This window comes from Photinus pyralis, unplaced genomic scaffold (assembly GCF_008802855.1).
Source record: "Photinus pyralis isolate 1611_PpyrPB1 unplaced genomic scaffold, Ppyr1.3 Ppyr1.4_LG5, whole genome shotgun sequence".
Taxonomy (NCBI): domain Eukaryota; kingdom Metazoa; phylum Arthropoda; class Insecta; order Coleoptera; family Lampyridae; genus Photinus; species Photinus pyralis.
The window spans coordinates 29,280,629-29,295,837 of NW_022170596.1; the positions used below are offsets into that span (position 1 = coordinate 29,280,629).

The 15,209-nt window shown below is 36.7% G+C and overlaps 3 protein-coding genes across 5 annotated transcripts; all 3 read right to left on the minus strand.

Moving 5' to 3' along the window:
• Nucleotides 1-99: 99 nt before the first annotated feature.
• LOC116170664 (tetratricopeptide repeat protein 19, mitochondrial-like) lies at nt 100-876 on the minus strand. Its single transcript, XM_031487168.1, has one exon. It carries the CDS (start codon nt 874-876, stop codon nt 100-102), a length of 777 nt encoding a protein of 258 aa, XP_031343028.1.
• A 1,838-nt stretch (nt 877-2,714) lies between these two features.
• Nucleotides 2,715-3,897, minus strand: LOC116170419 (protein-S-isoprenylcysteine O-methyltransferase). The gene is made up of 3 exons (XM_031486802.1): nt 3,602-3,897; nt 3,297-3,558; nt 2,715-3,247 (listed from the first exon to the last, which is right to left on the minus strand). Exons 1-3 carry the CDS (start codon nt 3,785-3,787, stop codon nt 2,853-2,855), a joined length of 843 nt encoding a protein of 280 aa, XP_031342662.1. The 5' UTR covers nt 3,788-3,897; the 3' UTR covers nt 2,715-2,852.
• A 376-nt stretch (nt 3,898-4,273) lies between these two features.
• On the minus strand, nt 4,274-14,817 carry LOC116170418 (activated Cdc42 kinase-like). Of its 3 annotated transcripts, XM_031486799.1 has the most exons (11): nt 14,598-14,817; nt 14,463-14,550; nt 13,760-14,410; nt 12,256-12,771; nt 10,485-10,746; nt 9,901-10,437; nt 6,277-6,348; nt 6,067-6,226; nt 5,476-6,020; nt 4,453-5,426; nt 4,274-4,401 (listed from the first exon to the last, which is right to left on the minus strand). In XM_031486799.1, the coding sequence occupies exons 1-10, from the start codon at nt 14,599-14,601 to the stop codon at nt 5,226-5,228; spliced, it is 3,036 nt and encodes a 1,011-aa protein (XP_031342659.1). In that variant the 5' UTR covers nt 14,602-14,817; the 3' UTR covers nt 4,274-4,401; nt 4,453-5,225. The 3 variants fall into 3 exon arrangements, with proteins under 3 accessions (XP_031342659.1, XP_031342660.1, XP_031342661.1); XM_031486800.1 differs by lacking the exon at nt 4,274-4,401 and having other exon boundaries at nt 5,004-5,426; nt 5,476-6,008; XM_031486801.1 differs by lacking the exons at nt 4,274-4,401; nt 4,453-5,426; nt 5,476-6,020; nt 6,067-6,226; nt 6,277-6,348 and adding an exon at nt 6,356-8,634.
• Nucleotides 14,818-15,209: the final 392 nt, after the last annotated feature.

Consider the following 15,209-nt stretch of genomic DNA (forward strand, 5'->3'; position numbering starts at 1 on the left):
GGAAAGCGTATATTCACACTGATGTGTATAAAAAGAATCATTTTCTTCTATGAAGATTATTTTCTGTATATAAATGAATAAAGTATCATTAACACGTTTTCACTTTCCTTTCCGAGTTATTTCGTCCAGGAGCAAGCCTGCCTCCTGAGCGATATCTAGATAATCAAATAACAACGCCAATTTTTGGGCTTCCAAGGCAGATTCCTTCGCTTGTTCGTACGCTTCCATTTTGATATAGATTCTCGCTAACCTTGCATAACATCTTGGTAAATCTAGACTGCTTATCCCTTTTCCTAGTAGTACTGCGTTAAGCATACTTTCTAACGCAACATCCAAATGTCCCAAAGCAGAATTTAGATCCGACAAAGTGTACAAGATAACCAACTCTTGGTAAGGTGATAACCCTTTGATTTTAGTTGAGTACTGGTACGCTATGTCCAAGGTACTCTTCGCGTCTTGGTACTGCTGATTTCGTATCATATGGACGCCGTACCAGAAGAGCACGTTGACGTATAACATTCCCGTCCGAGTGCTCGTATCCCCATTTGTTATCTTCCGTTTTTGCGCTTCCAGGCACGTTTTAAACCCGATCTCGGCAAAGTCGTTGTCCTTAAACGCGCTGTAAATTCGCGCCAATCGTAACTTAAAATCTATGGCATGGTGGTCGTCTTCGGGTAGACCAATTTGGGTCATTTTCTCGATTGCGTTATCTAAAAGAGCCTCGGCTTTTCCAATGTTACCTTGCGCAAGGGCAATACTCGCTAAGATATCGTACATGTAAGGCATCCCTAAGAAAACCTTATTGTCGTCGGAAATCTTCAAACCCATCAATAAAATCGCTTCCGCCCTTTCGGTGTCGCCCTTTTCCAGTGCCATTCTTGCCAAAGTAATTAAATGTGCAATGTTTTCTTCAATATCTGTCGGGGTTATTACCGTGTCGATATTCGAAAGAAGCGCAATCGATGGTAGTACTTTATAAATGAAAGGATAATCAAATTTTGTGGTTGCATTTTGTTGTAATTTAATTGGAAACCCAAATTTTAAAGTCGAATTTCGCCATACTGAAGCAGTTATTAGCTTGATATGTTTGTAAAAGAACCGAAATAATTTTGATGTGGTCACAGACATGAAATATTACCGAAATTTTGAAGTAGTGACGTAAACGAAAATTTTGACTTTGACAATTTACTGTTTATGATGATATGAAGGCAGCTTTGTGCGTTAACTTTGGTAGCGCAATCAAAGAAGCCAACATCCCAGCAATAATTGTGGGGTGAGAAGCTGCAAGGCAGAACTTCAAACGTGGGGTGATCGTCATTATAAGTGCAGAAGTACCTCGCCACCCTTAGAAGAATATATTTAAATAGGAAAACAGTACAGAAAACTGAGGAAAATAGGTCTTTTACTTATTTATCGTGCGTATTGTCTTCAGTCTCATCTTGACGCAGTGCAGGGGTGGCTTATGGATCTTGACGGCATTATTATTAATAACTTTTGGTACTACGTTTATCGAATTCCGAAGGAAGCTGATGTTACACACAACGGTTAACAGTATAATTTGGGTTTGTATTCTTTTTTACGTAGGTGTTTACTTAAGGGTTTTTAGAAACAATGAAATTTACCATTCCTTTTTTCAATATAATGCACTTGATTTTTATTTGAAATATTTTTTGTTAAGTTTATCAGTAATTTTGATTTATAGTCACACTTCGTCTTGTTATTACATTTTGCTATAGATATTATGTTTTGTATTTCTTTGTAAAAATGGTATTTCCGTTAAATAAATAAATAAACTCTCCCAAGAATTCCTTATTTATGTGTAGGTAGAGGTATCTAAATTGTTGGTCGCGGACGCCAAGAACACCCTCTCTCAACTCAGGTCAGGTGATCTCGAAGGCGACCCAACAGCTACCTACCCAAGAAAAATTTCATTTAAATAACTACTAACACGTACTAACAGCAAAATGTGCAGGAGAATCAAATTGCTGAAACCACGTCTAGCGTTTGGCAGATTTTCATTGTTCGGATAAAGCACCGCGGCTAGTTCTCTTGTAATCCCATGGATTTTCCTGTAGAGATAACAGAATATCACTGTAGGTACCGCTTCGGTTGTTGCGGGTGGCTACTTCTATGGTGATCCCTCACGTAGGTACATACCTACATTTCCAGTAGTCCATTTTTCTTTCCGATAGTTTTCTCGCACGATTTAGGTCGTTGTGCGCGGGTGCACCATCCTGTTGAAATTGAAACCAACAGTTTCCAATTGGTTTTTATATGTGCCGTAGTATATCGGTTGTAGCAATACAATACATGTAGGGCATTGGTATCGAGATGTTTGAGCCATCACAATCAAACCATATATAAATAATGATGGACTCGCACAAACACAATAGGTCCCAACATTGAAAATGGCACGAAAAAACATGGCAGTGAAATCAATACCTGGCAGAAGCACCAAGTGCCACAAACAGAATCTGAATAAATGCTACAACACTGATCGAACGGTATAGAGGAAAATGCCCCATGATCATGCAAAAACAGTAGGTCGAGAAAAGAAAAATACATTCCTGTACAGCATACTACCAAATAGATAGCAGCTGCACCATTGGACCGCTGATGGTTCCAACACAATGCCAAATATATACTATTTTCCTTCCTCTCTCTTTTGCATATAGGTAAATGCCAACAAAATTAATAAAGTAAATAAAATTAAGTACACAACTAAACATTTATTTATTTAGTAACAATAACACAGCAGGTTATTTTTATCAGTACACTTAAAAAAATTGTTAAATAAAAAAATAACTAGAAAATATCACGATTAGTTCACTGGCAAAAAAATGTAGTCTTGTCTATATTTTGTAACCATCAATGAATGGTAATCCTGTGCGAACTTTTTCTTGGTAATCACAATACTGTTGCCCGAAGAAATTAAGTAACATAATTTCTTCTATAAGTATCCTTTCTCTGAAAAATGTCCAGCTGGCGATAGTATACGCTATTATGCAAAGTGGGTTTAAAAGAATCACTTGTGTACCAATCGACCAGTAAAACCAACCCACATAACTAGGATGACGAAAAATACTGTACACTCCGTGGGTTACCAGTATGTGCCCCTCTACCTTTTCACATTGTACTAGGTGATTAAAATTTGAGCTTGCCGTAAGCATTGCAGCTTTTCGAAGCAGTTCCCCTATAATACAAACTACCAACCCAATATGGGACAACCAAAATTTCGTCTTGAGGTCTACAATATTTCCCATTTCTTTACGGAACGATGTCGATTATCTACTTACCAGGAAAAAAATATGCCTCCACAAAAAATTCTACCCAGGAGGTTAACGCAGCAATTGTATACTGCACACTATGATTAATTACAAACGAATCTGCCGACACCAACTTTGGTTGTATGTTGGCCATACAGAGAAATTCGCTGTAATGGAAGATCGACATGGTACACATATATAAACCAAAAATCTGTATGTGATCTGGAGCTACCAGCCTGATATAGACACCCAAAGCTAGTAAAAAACCCAAATTCACAGAACGGACAGCTATCTAAAAATGTTCAATTAGATACCCTCTGTAAGCATTAACAAACCTTGTATGTATTCTTCTTATAAACTAATCCGACAATGGCATTTATTAAAAGGAAGTAAATGATCGGTAATAAGTAAAAAGAGCCATAAAATTGAAACCGATGGTAGTTACACATTAACGAAACTAAGAATGGGGCAGCCGCTCCCAAAAAGCAGTACAAAGAAACTTGACCAATATAACACAGCATCGTTATTATAATTTCGCAATTACATTGTAAGAATAAACAAACTGTTAATGTTTGAAATCATATGGTCTATTGCAATAGCAACTTATGTAGGTGGTAATAAACACTTTTATGAGAACTGAACGCTGTATGAATAATGATTTCTGGCGTACGTGGTGTTTACAAAATATTGTACTTTATTGTCTCCAATATCTACAGTTGTAGCAAATAATCACAAGATCTACCTATCTAGATACTTCCTCTATCAAAAAGTATTTATTTATTGCATGAAAAAAATGTATAGATATATAGCTGCTATATTTAGCTTTATAGGACTCATTCCACTTTCACTTTTTTTTTTATTCTTATGCTGTACTTCGATTCATAGGCATTCTTCTTTAGCATGCTTTATTTCTTCAACATCTTCAGCCCTTTCTTCCCCCATCCTAGGGTCCTGGGGCTTTCCCAATTTTGTAAGAAAACTTTTCATTCTCTTAAAATCTAACGTGTTCTAGAGCCTTTAAAAATATTTAGTAATCTGGCAAGTGCTTCAAAAGTTTTCTGGAGCCTATGAGAGCGTGTATAAGATTATTCAACCTTCAAATGTTTCAAAAACCTTCCAAGTATGGTTTGACAGCCTTTAGTAATTAAAATTCTTTCAGTCTTTGAGAGTACTACAAACCTTATACCTATTAGTCCTTAAGAGTTTTTAATTTTAACAGTATTCAAGAGCTTCTTGGCGATTTATTGATCTTCAAGAGTCACCAAATGTTTTTCCTCAAAGGATATCCAGATACTCTAACGGTCACTTAAGTGTTTGACAATCCTTAAGAGCCTATTAACCCAACTATAAGAGCACAACAGTATTTGCCTACGTGTACCTATAATCACCAAATTTCACATGAAAACATTATTTAATTTTCACTAGAACAAAAAAGAAGTATGACAATTGTGGCATGTTAATTAGTGAGTAGGTACATGAAGTAGAGCATAGTACCAATGCATGTATGGTAGACTGATGAAAAAGGATACAATAAAAAACAGTAAACACTATAAAATTTGTTTTTAGTAAAACATTAATTATGAAATAAATTATTTAAGTCAATAACAATTATTTGTTAGTAAAAAATGTGGCATGATAAATGAATAAGCGATATTTTAAGAAGATAAAACATATACAAATCATGTTGTTAACTGAATGCCAATTTAACACTCACTGGTGAATAAAAGCAAAAGTTTGCCATGTTAATCTAATTTAGTGTACATAAAGCTCGTTCAACCATGATATAATGATGAAAAAGGAGAGCAAAAAAACAATATGGATTTACTATAAAATTTGTTTTTAGTAAAACATTAATTGTGAAATAAATTATTTAAGACAATAACAATTATTTGTGTTAGTAAAAATGTGGCAAGATAATAAATATGATCACGATATTTAAAGAAGATAAAACATAAACAGTTAAACTTGTAGAACATCATTCTCTTGTGAAAGAATCCATTGGGCAGCTCGTGTCACATCCCAAGCAGATTGGTCTAGGGCAGATCTGCAGAGTGGTAAATCTGCACCGGTCGCTAAACGTTGGACTTTAACCACTTTAATTGCCTTTAAAACGTCCCAATCGCAATATTCCAATGCAGATAAGCACTGTTCCTTAGAAATCTGAAACAAAACCGTGACTCTTTCGCAGACAACACGAGGCACTACGTACATCTTTACCTAGCACTTTTGACATTATACGAACCTCATCGGATTCGTTACCTCTCGCCCTTGAGCTGGGTTTAGAATCGGCAAACTCTAATAGATCCTCACAGCTAACGTGATGGCTTGGAACTTTCCCGCCGTTATGCTTACCGACTCCGTCCACACAATCCTGGTCTTCGGCAATCAAATCCAAAGCGGCCAGTTCGGAGTCAATCTGCTCTTCAAAATGCAATGATTCATTGCCGTAACTCCTCTCTTTAATCGGAGCTACACTATTCGGATGCGAGTGTTTGGGAAGAAATGGATCTTGCGGAGAGGTCGGAGGGGGTGTGGTTAACGTTACTTTATCGAGCGTTCTTTGTAAATTGGCGGAGGCTGGAATGATGAGGGGATGTTTACGAGTGTGGCGGGGTTTAGCTGCTAATAACGTCTTGTTGCGATCGCGGGGTGGTAGAGGAATCGGGTTGTCATCTTTTTCAAGCGTTTCTCTTTGAGCATTGTGATTATTGCTGATGTTTTCTTGTAGTGGAATGTCACTGCCTATATCCGGTGCTGTAAGTTTGTAGTACTCCTAGAATTTTGTGCAAAGTATACTAACCTAATTTATTTTCCTCAAAGCAGTCTGAATCTGGTATAGATCTACGATCGATGTGCATTGAATGGAATGAGGTAGGTAAGGTTGAAGTTCTCAGTCTTGGCTTTACGATTGGTAACTGTCCAGATCTTAAAATTTTTAATGGATTTGTAGCATGTAGCAGCTAAAATGATAAAATGAGTCATCATTTCACCACAAACTTAGGTGATTTACTTGTGACATATCCACTTCACGATTTTCCACCAGACCTTGATATGCTCGTTGGGCTTCTTCCGTAACTTGAGACTATAAAGAATAAGGAGAGGGTCGAACCAAAATATAAATAAAAAAATATGATTTTATAACTTCGCCAAATAACATTATATTTTAGAAAGACTACAGTGTAAGGCTGTGCATAGAACAAATGATTGATATTATAAACACACAAGGTCACAAACAATTTTGCTCAAAGCAAAACCGTACAATTAGTATAATGGGTAAATATCACATGCAAGAAATTGCACTCTGCGGATTTACAATTGTCCAATCCACAAGTGAATACAAAAAATATTGTTAAGTAAACCGTCATGGGTTACTTTCAAAAATTTTGATTCTCCAAAAGATGGTTCTATTTACAACATCAACAATTGATTATGTACCTTACTTTATCTAAGTCAGTCATCGGTTTCACTCTTACCTAGGCAATTCCTATGCATATGATGCAAGTGTTCATGTATGAGTACATATTAACTTCTAATGGACGAAGGATTCTATTGAGTACATCGCTCAAATCTAACTATGAATACATACAGTTGATAAAATAGGTGATTACTCAATCAGAGCCGTGCGATGAAATTACCAGAATTAGTTTCACGGAAAATTAAACAACAAATTGGGACAAGGATGTCAGTGAAGTTAGCCTCAACTGCTTTTTTAAAGTATAATTAGGTATTTCATTTCGCTTTTTTAGTTACTGTTTGTTTCTCTGTATCATTTTGTTTCATGAAATTCAAATTACAGTGAAAAAAAAGCCAAATAAAGCTTGGCGACAGGCGAGTGTAAAACCAGCCAACCGCCAGTCAATTTTCCAAAATTCGTTACATTCTTTTAATTAAATTGCTTAGCTATGGTTTATTTTACTATCATCATCTAACTTATAAATACATTCGGGTGCATTTGTTTTCCTTACTCCAAACTACTCCCTTTTTTTTAATGTGAATTGGATTTTGCAAAACAGACGTTCATTACATTAAAACATACAATTACTAAACAAATGAAATGAAACTATATCCTTAACTTAAAAAAAAACGAATGTGAAGTGAACAGTGTGAAGTTAGCCTCGCCAAGCGAAACAAAATTTTTCCTTGTGTCACCAACAAACAAAAAATAAAAGATAGTCGTATCTTCCTTCTTAATTGGTTCATCAAATTCTAAATTCACAAGATTGGACAAAGCATTTTGGCAAAAAATAAAACAGCTACAATAACTAAATTCCATAACTTGTTCCTTAATTTGTTCAACAGATGAGGTTAATTTCACCAACATGGGACACAGCAGTTTAATCAAACAACAGATCTGCAATAACTAAATTCCGTTTTAAATTAAGTAAAGGCTCTAATGCCCATTTTATCACATATACATAATTTAAGTGCTAGAGCCCGACGATGAATCTGATTGTTTTTTACGGGCGGCAGTGGTTGGTGACAGACCGCTAAGCATGCTGTTACTGGGAGGCGGCGACCTCCCACCCTTTACGGTTGTGATTAGCATCTCCGGTTTCAAATACTGTACGCCTATTCGCGGATGCGCACCGAGTTCGGAACGTATGCTACTGTTAGATGTCGACATGCGCCTAAGCCGACGCCGTCTGCGCCAATCCAAATCGACTGAACCCAAACTCATGCAATCGCTATCGCTCGAACTGGATTCGGCGTATGCCTGAGGATTGTACGATTGTCTTCGTAAATTTCGCTCGCGAATCGTTTTGCCGCCTTTTTTGGGGAAATTTTCCTGGACGTGAATAAAGTTAATATTCGCTTTAATATTTTCAACGTTTTGATTGTCGAAAGTTCTAGATTCATCTATGTAGCAGTGGTTATCGTAGACGAACACGTCATCATAGCTAGTGTCGGGCGTAAATACGACACCGTTGTATATACTCGGCTGTTCCTCCTTATAATAAACGTTATTATGAGTAATTTGGTAAGGAATATGTGCTAAAGGCGGCTTGAGAAACGCCCGATTGTGGCACACGCCGCTATTTTTCGAATCGGACGTGTAAGTTTTACGAGACAAACTCTCTGACTTAGTTAAAGTACGATCTCTATAATCCGCACCTCTACAGTACGAACTTCTTAACGTTAAATCGTGCATTTGATGTTGCAAGTGAACGTAGTCGTTTTGAAAGTTGCTGTCGCAGTCTTTCAAATCGCGACACGAGTTATAGGGAACTTTGGGGGACGGAAACGGTTTGGTTAGCAGTTCGCGGGACTTCGCAAAATAAAATTCAGCCGAAGCTTTGTCCCATAATGGCAAACGAAGTGTGCTATTGGTGTAATTATCTAACGAGTTTAAGGAGCAACGCAATTTGTGCTAAGAAAAAGCGGAAAAACATAAACAAGGAACAGGGAAAAAGGTAAGTTAATGTTAGTTTGTTAGTACGAAATGTTTTCAGTTAAGAAGTTGCAACACTATGTAAGTAACACATAAATAAAGCCCAATGCTAAAAGAAACTAGTGCAAAGACTATTAATAGAATAGAGCATGTTGTAACGTCTTTGTCTTGTTATATGTTAATAAAGCCAATATACAGAATGGTGCAACAGTGTTACGATTGAAAAAGAAATATTTAAGTACAGCTCGTTTATATTCCTCAAAGATGCATGAGAATTTCAATGTAAGCCCGCCTACTAGATTCACTGATGGTGAAGATTTCTTCATTATGTTGAAAGTATTATTACCCTTCATCGGATTATTAAAATATCATCTATAATTATCACAAATCCGAATGCCAATATAATTGGAAATGGTCATAATAATAAATTGATACAAAATGGGCCGAATTCCCGCGTTTACTGTTTAGTTATTGTACCTACTTAGTTTAGTAGTAGAGTAGAGTCTGTGGGCAAATGTTAACTGTGTTGTTAATTATTGTTGAATGTACAGGGTGTCCTATTTGTATGGTGGAAATAAGACTTTTTAAATAGAACACGCTCTATATTTTTAGTTGTAGTTATGTCATTTGTTATCCTCTATTTTTTGATTTTTTATCAATGTTGCCATCTTATTAATTTTTTCCCGAATAATTCAAATCAAAGCGATGGTGAAATTGAAATTGACTTTCATAAATGTTAAATATTATATTGTTGTAAATAGCTTGTAAATATGGTTTTGTTGCCGACCACCACTATCAATCTGGTAAGAATTGGTCACGTATAATTTTGTGTCACTAATGTCCTAACAATAGGCCTTACGTACCATACCGGTACATAAAGAAAAAAAAACCAGCCATCTTTATACCAATTATACGCCTGCGCAGTGGTGATACCGTCTATGTATTTTGTGGCCGTCGACATCCAAGAAAGCATTCCAAATCTAGAACCAATCCGAAACCGGTTCTGAGGCTTGGGGTGGGGTGGGAGGTCAACGTTTAGATAGGCAGCACCTCGTTTGTGAAAGAGACATACAATATTGGCTGTTAGTCTCCATAGTTATTTGTCCACATTCAGTCAGACAGTGTAGGTAAATGAAATTAATCAAATTTTTGTCTTTGTAAGCTCTATAATAAATAATAAGTGCAACTACTAAGCAATAGTGCACAAAAGTGTTGCAACTTCATTAAATTAACGCAAACATATACCTGCAAATCAGGGGTCGAATGCGCCTCTTCGGAGAAATTCCTCCTTTCGATTGTCTTGTCATGCTTGTCATGGTCCAATGCGTTCGGAAAACGAAAACTAAACTTTCGTTTCGTGGGAGACGCCGGCGTCGTCGGCGCGGGCAAATCGTTCATAGATCGCGTACTAATTTCGGTGGCCATCGCAATCGCCGTATCGAGAGTTTTTTGGTCGTGCGCGGATATGGGTTTAACGGTCGCTTGCTTCCTGGGTTTCCCTAGGCGTTCGCGTAGTTCGTTCGTTTTATTCGAGCCCTCGTGATCGGCGGGCGACGGTGGGGGATGGCCGAACGAGTTTAACATAAGTTCCATTTCTGCCATTAACGACGGACCTAAGTCTAAGGGGGGGCTGTTGGTGTTTTCTTCGTCGCTTATTTCGTGATATTCATGATCCGTATCTGGTGCGGGTGGTAGTGGGATGTGGTCCTCTAGAAGAGGGGCAGCTTCAAGGTCTTGATGCGGTCGGAAAGGTGCGACCACCTGCGTGGGAACTCCGCTGTACTGTAACTGCAAAGGTAGTACATTGTCAAGTAAATAAAAAGACGTACATCTACTTTAGATCCACCTAAAAAGCTCAAATCACCAAAGTAAGCCCCATCCAAACCGACATGCCCGGTGTGCTTCACGTCACCCTGCGGGGCGCTTATCATTTCGCTTCGAAGTTTCCTTCTGGCAGAAGTTCTTGTACTGTCAGTTCGCGTAAAGGACGCCCCAGGTAAATCACTACCAAGATAAGCAACCACTGAAGCGGGATTAAATAAACCCGTTTTCCCGCTTAATGTTATACCCTTCCATAATGGTCTGTGTGATCTGCAATATTCTTTTGTTAGTCTTAGGCTATCAATGGGTCATTCCATTGCAACACTGTTCGAGGGGTCATCCACTACTTACACTACTGGTACAAAAATATCGGCAACAAGTTTACTTATTTCATTGTTAACAAGGAATTTCTCTAAATTCTTCAGCATTTCTCCTAATTTTCTGTGGATTCCTCAGAATTTCCTTTACTATATTGCTAGATTATCCAACACTATTTTGTATTATTTTTTATTATAGGTACTAAGGCTGGGCGATTACGGGTTTGAATAATCGATAATCGATTATGAAAAATAATCGATTACACTGATTAATCGATTAATCAAACAATCGATTAATCAAATAATCGATTAATCAAATAATCGATTAATCAAATCATCGATTAATCAAATAATCGATTAATCACCTAATCGTTTAATCAAAAGTCGATTGTCACATACAAGGAGTGATAAATATCTGTTTGTATGCATTAATACGTTAATTATTTAATAATAAAAATAAAAAATAATTCCATTACTCTTTTCATCAAATCGTTCATTACTAGGCAGATCGATTAATCAATAATCAACAAAGTGTCCCTGGTTCGAATCCGGTTTCGGGCATGGATATTTGCAAATGCATAGTGGGTTGGTTGGTAGAACAGCCTTGGCTGAAACCCTGCCCATTTGAAAATGAAGGTCAAAAATAAAAATAAATGATTAGGCAGCTTACTCCCCGATGAGGTGTGCTTTAGTTTTGATGATACAATCTTAATTCATTTTAGCTGCTTAAAGTGACGTTTTAACATCCGCTATAAAATAAAATAATTTTTTATTCATTATGATCAAACAGTATATCTGCCTCTGTTTATAATTATTGATTTATGGTTTTTGGTTTTATCGCTAAGGCCAAGACGGCCAACGACATTATGAAATGAAAATCACTATCTGTTGCATTACCGCTGATCTTTGCATACGCGCCTTTTATTAGGTTAATGTCCGCATTCATATTAAAAAAATTAAAATTAAGCAGAAACGAGACCTTAAAAATATAACACTTGAAATGTACTTGTGAGCTGTGAGTGCTCCTTTTTGCGTAAACTGATGATCCAGCTAATAATAATCAATTAAAATTTACTTAATAATTGATTAATCAAACAATCGATTAATCGATTAATCAAATAATCGATTAATCAAACAATCGATTAATCAAATAACCGATTAATCAAATAATCGATTAATCAAATAATCGATTAATCAAATAATCGATTAATTTAATAGATTAATTTAATAGAATAATCAAACCCGATTATCGATTATCGTTTGATTATAATCGATTTTTTTGCCCAACGCTAATAGGTACCGCATTGGCACATTATGCTGTATTATTGAGAATTACCCATGAAATACATTTCTGACATAAATTTATAAGTAGTGGATGATCTCTTGGTGTAGCTCAACCTTGCCATGCTTGCAGTAGTTAGGCGATTTAAATGGAACAACCCCACCACTTTAAATAAATTACATTTTATCCAAGACAGTGATAACATCTCCCACTCGAAACGGTAACATATGTGGGCCCTCCACTGAAGCGGATTTCGTTTGTACTTGTTCGGGCCTGCAATCGACCAGCCGGCTACCTAAATCTGAAAAGCGCGGTCTCGTTGCTGCTTCGTGTCTCCAGCAATCGAGCATAAGTACGTAATATTCCTGAGGGCAGCAATCCGGCTGTTCCAGTCTCTGAAAGTTAGGATCATCGATCGCCTCGAGAATTTGCAGCCCGGTCAGAGCAGCCCACGGCTGAAACCCATACGAGAACATTTCCCACAGTGTCACACCGAAAGCCCAAACGTCACTAGCGGTCGTGAAACGAAGATATGTAATACATTCGGGCGCGCACCACGCAACTGGCAGTTTTAAGTTCACGTTAAAATTGGTTCGATAGTAGTCTTTGCCCTGACCCAAAGCTCGACTCAACCCGAAGTCGGAAATTTTAACTTTATTCTTTGAAAATACCAAAACATTACGAGCCGCCAAGTCCCTACAAATCGAACGTGCTTAGAGTGTTGAAGATTGCCGAGGAGCAAACCACTCTTAGAAATATGGTGTACACTTCTCATTATATATGTAAATCAAAAATTTGAAAAAATATATGGCAACCTCGGTCCTCGGAAGAGGTATATCTCCCGTCTTAAAACCATATCAGGCTCAGTGAAACACAGAAGATGGTCTTCCAAAGAGAATTCTAGAAAATGATGGTGACGCCTAGCACTGGGCCATTACAGGTTCCAATAATCGATAATCAATTATTAAAAATAATCGATTAATCAATTAACCAAGTAATTGATCAATCAAAATAATCGATTAATTTAAAAGAACAATAATCGATTTTTTGCCCAACTCTGGATGCCACGACCACAGTGCGGAAAGCAGAAAATCTGAAATACTGTCAGATACACATAGGTATATCGGGCGGACATCTAGGAGTGACTAAAACTCTGGTTAAGATGCAGGAACAATTTTACTGGGTAAAATGCAGATGAGAAGGAGTGATGCAGCAAATATGCAGTTTGTGCCACAAGCAACAGATAGGTAGGGACGATAGGTAAGAAGTGCCAATGAGGCAATATAAGGTGGGTTCCTACTTAATTTTATACACAGTTTACCCATTTGTCTTTTGTACTTCTTTTTGTAAAATATACCTAATATTTATTCATTATCTATTTATTTTATTCTCAAAATATTAGATACTTACTACTTATTTAGAGTTTATCCATTGTATTTTTTTTAATGTACCCGACATCTATTAATTGAACCCGAAATTCATCCCAGATGCTGTACAATCCTCCTAGAATAACATATAAAATCTAAATATTCAACATTCAACTGTAAGTATCCTACAATTGATCATAGATCTAAAATTGTCCAAGTATTATCTACCGAAATATTGTAAATATCGACAATAAAAATTAAGTGTACATTTTTCTGTGAAGTGGTTTGCCCCCCCTGGCATACTACCAAAATATTACCTATGAATCAGTCTTTTCGATTCGAGATATTGCATTCCGTCGCAAATTTGTACAGCAAAATCGCAAAGTGTAAGTACAGGAAAACTTGAGCGCAAAGAAGGCTCCTTTAAGCACTCCAATAAAGAGCGCAAAGGAGCCAGTTCCGTCACCAGCATCAGACCGCCAGTATCTAAAACAACCCCAAACAGCCGCACAATGTGAGGATGATCGATCGAATGCATAATTGTGGCCTCCTTCAGAAACTCAATTGTGTTAGTCTGCATTCGTTCCCTAGACAAGCACTTAATTGCGACTTGTATTCGTTCGCCTTCATTCGACCACACGCCTTGCTGTACAACTCCAAATTCTCCCATACCTAATTCTTTATTTACAGTGATATTAGCGGCCGGAATAATATGCTTGCTCGGGACTCTTGGAGAACGTGTCGTCGGAATATTCTCATTACTATTAGTACAATTTAATTCAGGTAGCACATTGTCTTGTTTCCGAACAGTTAACAATTTTTTAAACTTGGAAAGGTAGTTGTGAGGAAAATGTTTTTCATAGTACTTCCGTAAGCGTCTAACCTCAGGTTTCGACATACCCATCCCTGCCAAGTCGCCATCTGTTGCAAACTTTAACTGTGAGGGGTGAGTTACCTTGAGATCGTTCCTTTGAACAACTTGTAAGTTATGCTAATAACAGAAATGTTAAAAAAGCTTACTTAAAACTGTTAAAGTACTGCTGCAATTCGGCTTCGACCAAAAATTCGTACAAGCCAGGGCCCTTTTTAAGAGTTGCATTGAAAGTATCTACAAACAGTAATGTAGTATGACTAATAAAAGTTTGCTAAACAAACCCATGATTTTTTGGTAGTCTTTGGTCCTTGTCCTTCCAAATATTCGATTATATAAAATTACGTATTTCTTATATTCATTATATGAACTAATATTTGTGCATAATAGTTGCTATAAATTTGTATAATAATTATAAATAATTCTTATAAATACTTTATTGCTTAATGTTAAATTATTTATAGTTTATCGTCAATCGCCATTTTCACTTAGTTTAGAAAATTCGGTCAGATGAACTACTAAACATATCAAGACGACTACTAATGTGTAAATGACCGACAGCAATTGAATGTGTAATGTGCTCCATCTAAATTGCAAAATTGCTAGCATAAAAAAAACAGGTGGTCCAAAAACCAAAATCATACATTTTCGGTCATGTAAAGTATTGAAATGGATACGAAAGTATACAAAACACGAAAATGTATATGTGTGTGAAGAAAAACTGACGGTGATTTGAAGCAGCATATATGTAAAGGAAATTATTAAAAGAAATAGATAAAGAGAGGCGAAGCATGAGTTGAAAAGAGATAAACATGAAAACACAAATAAGGGCAATGGTGAAATAAATATAAAGAAAGCATAAAGAAGGCATGAAGGATGTGTTAAGAACACGTGAA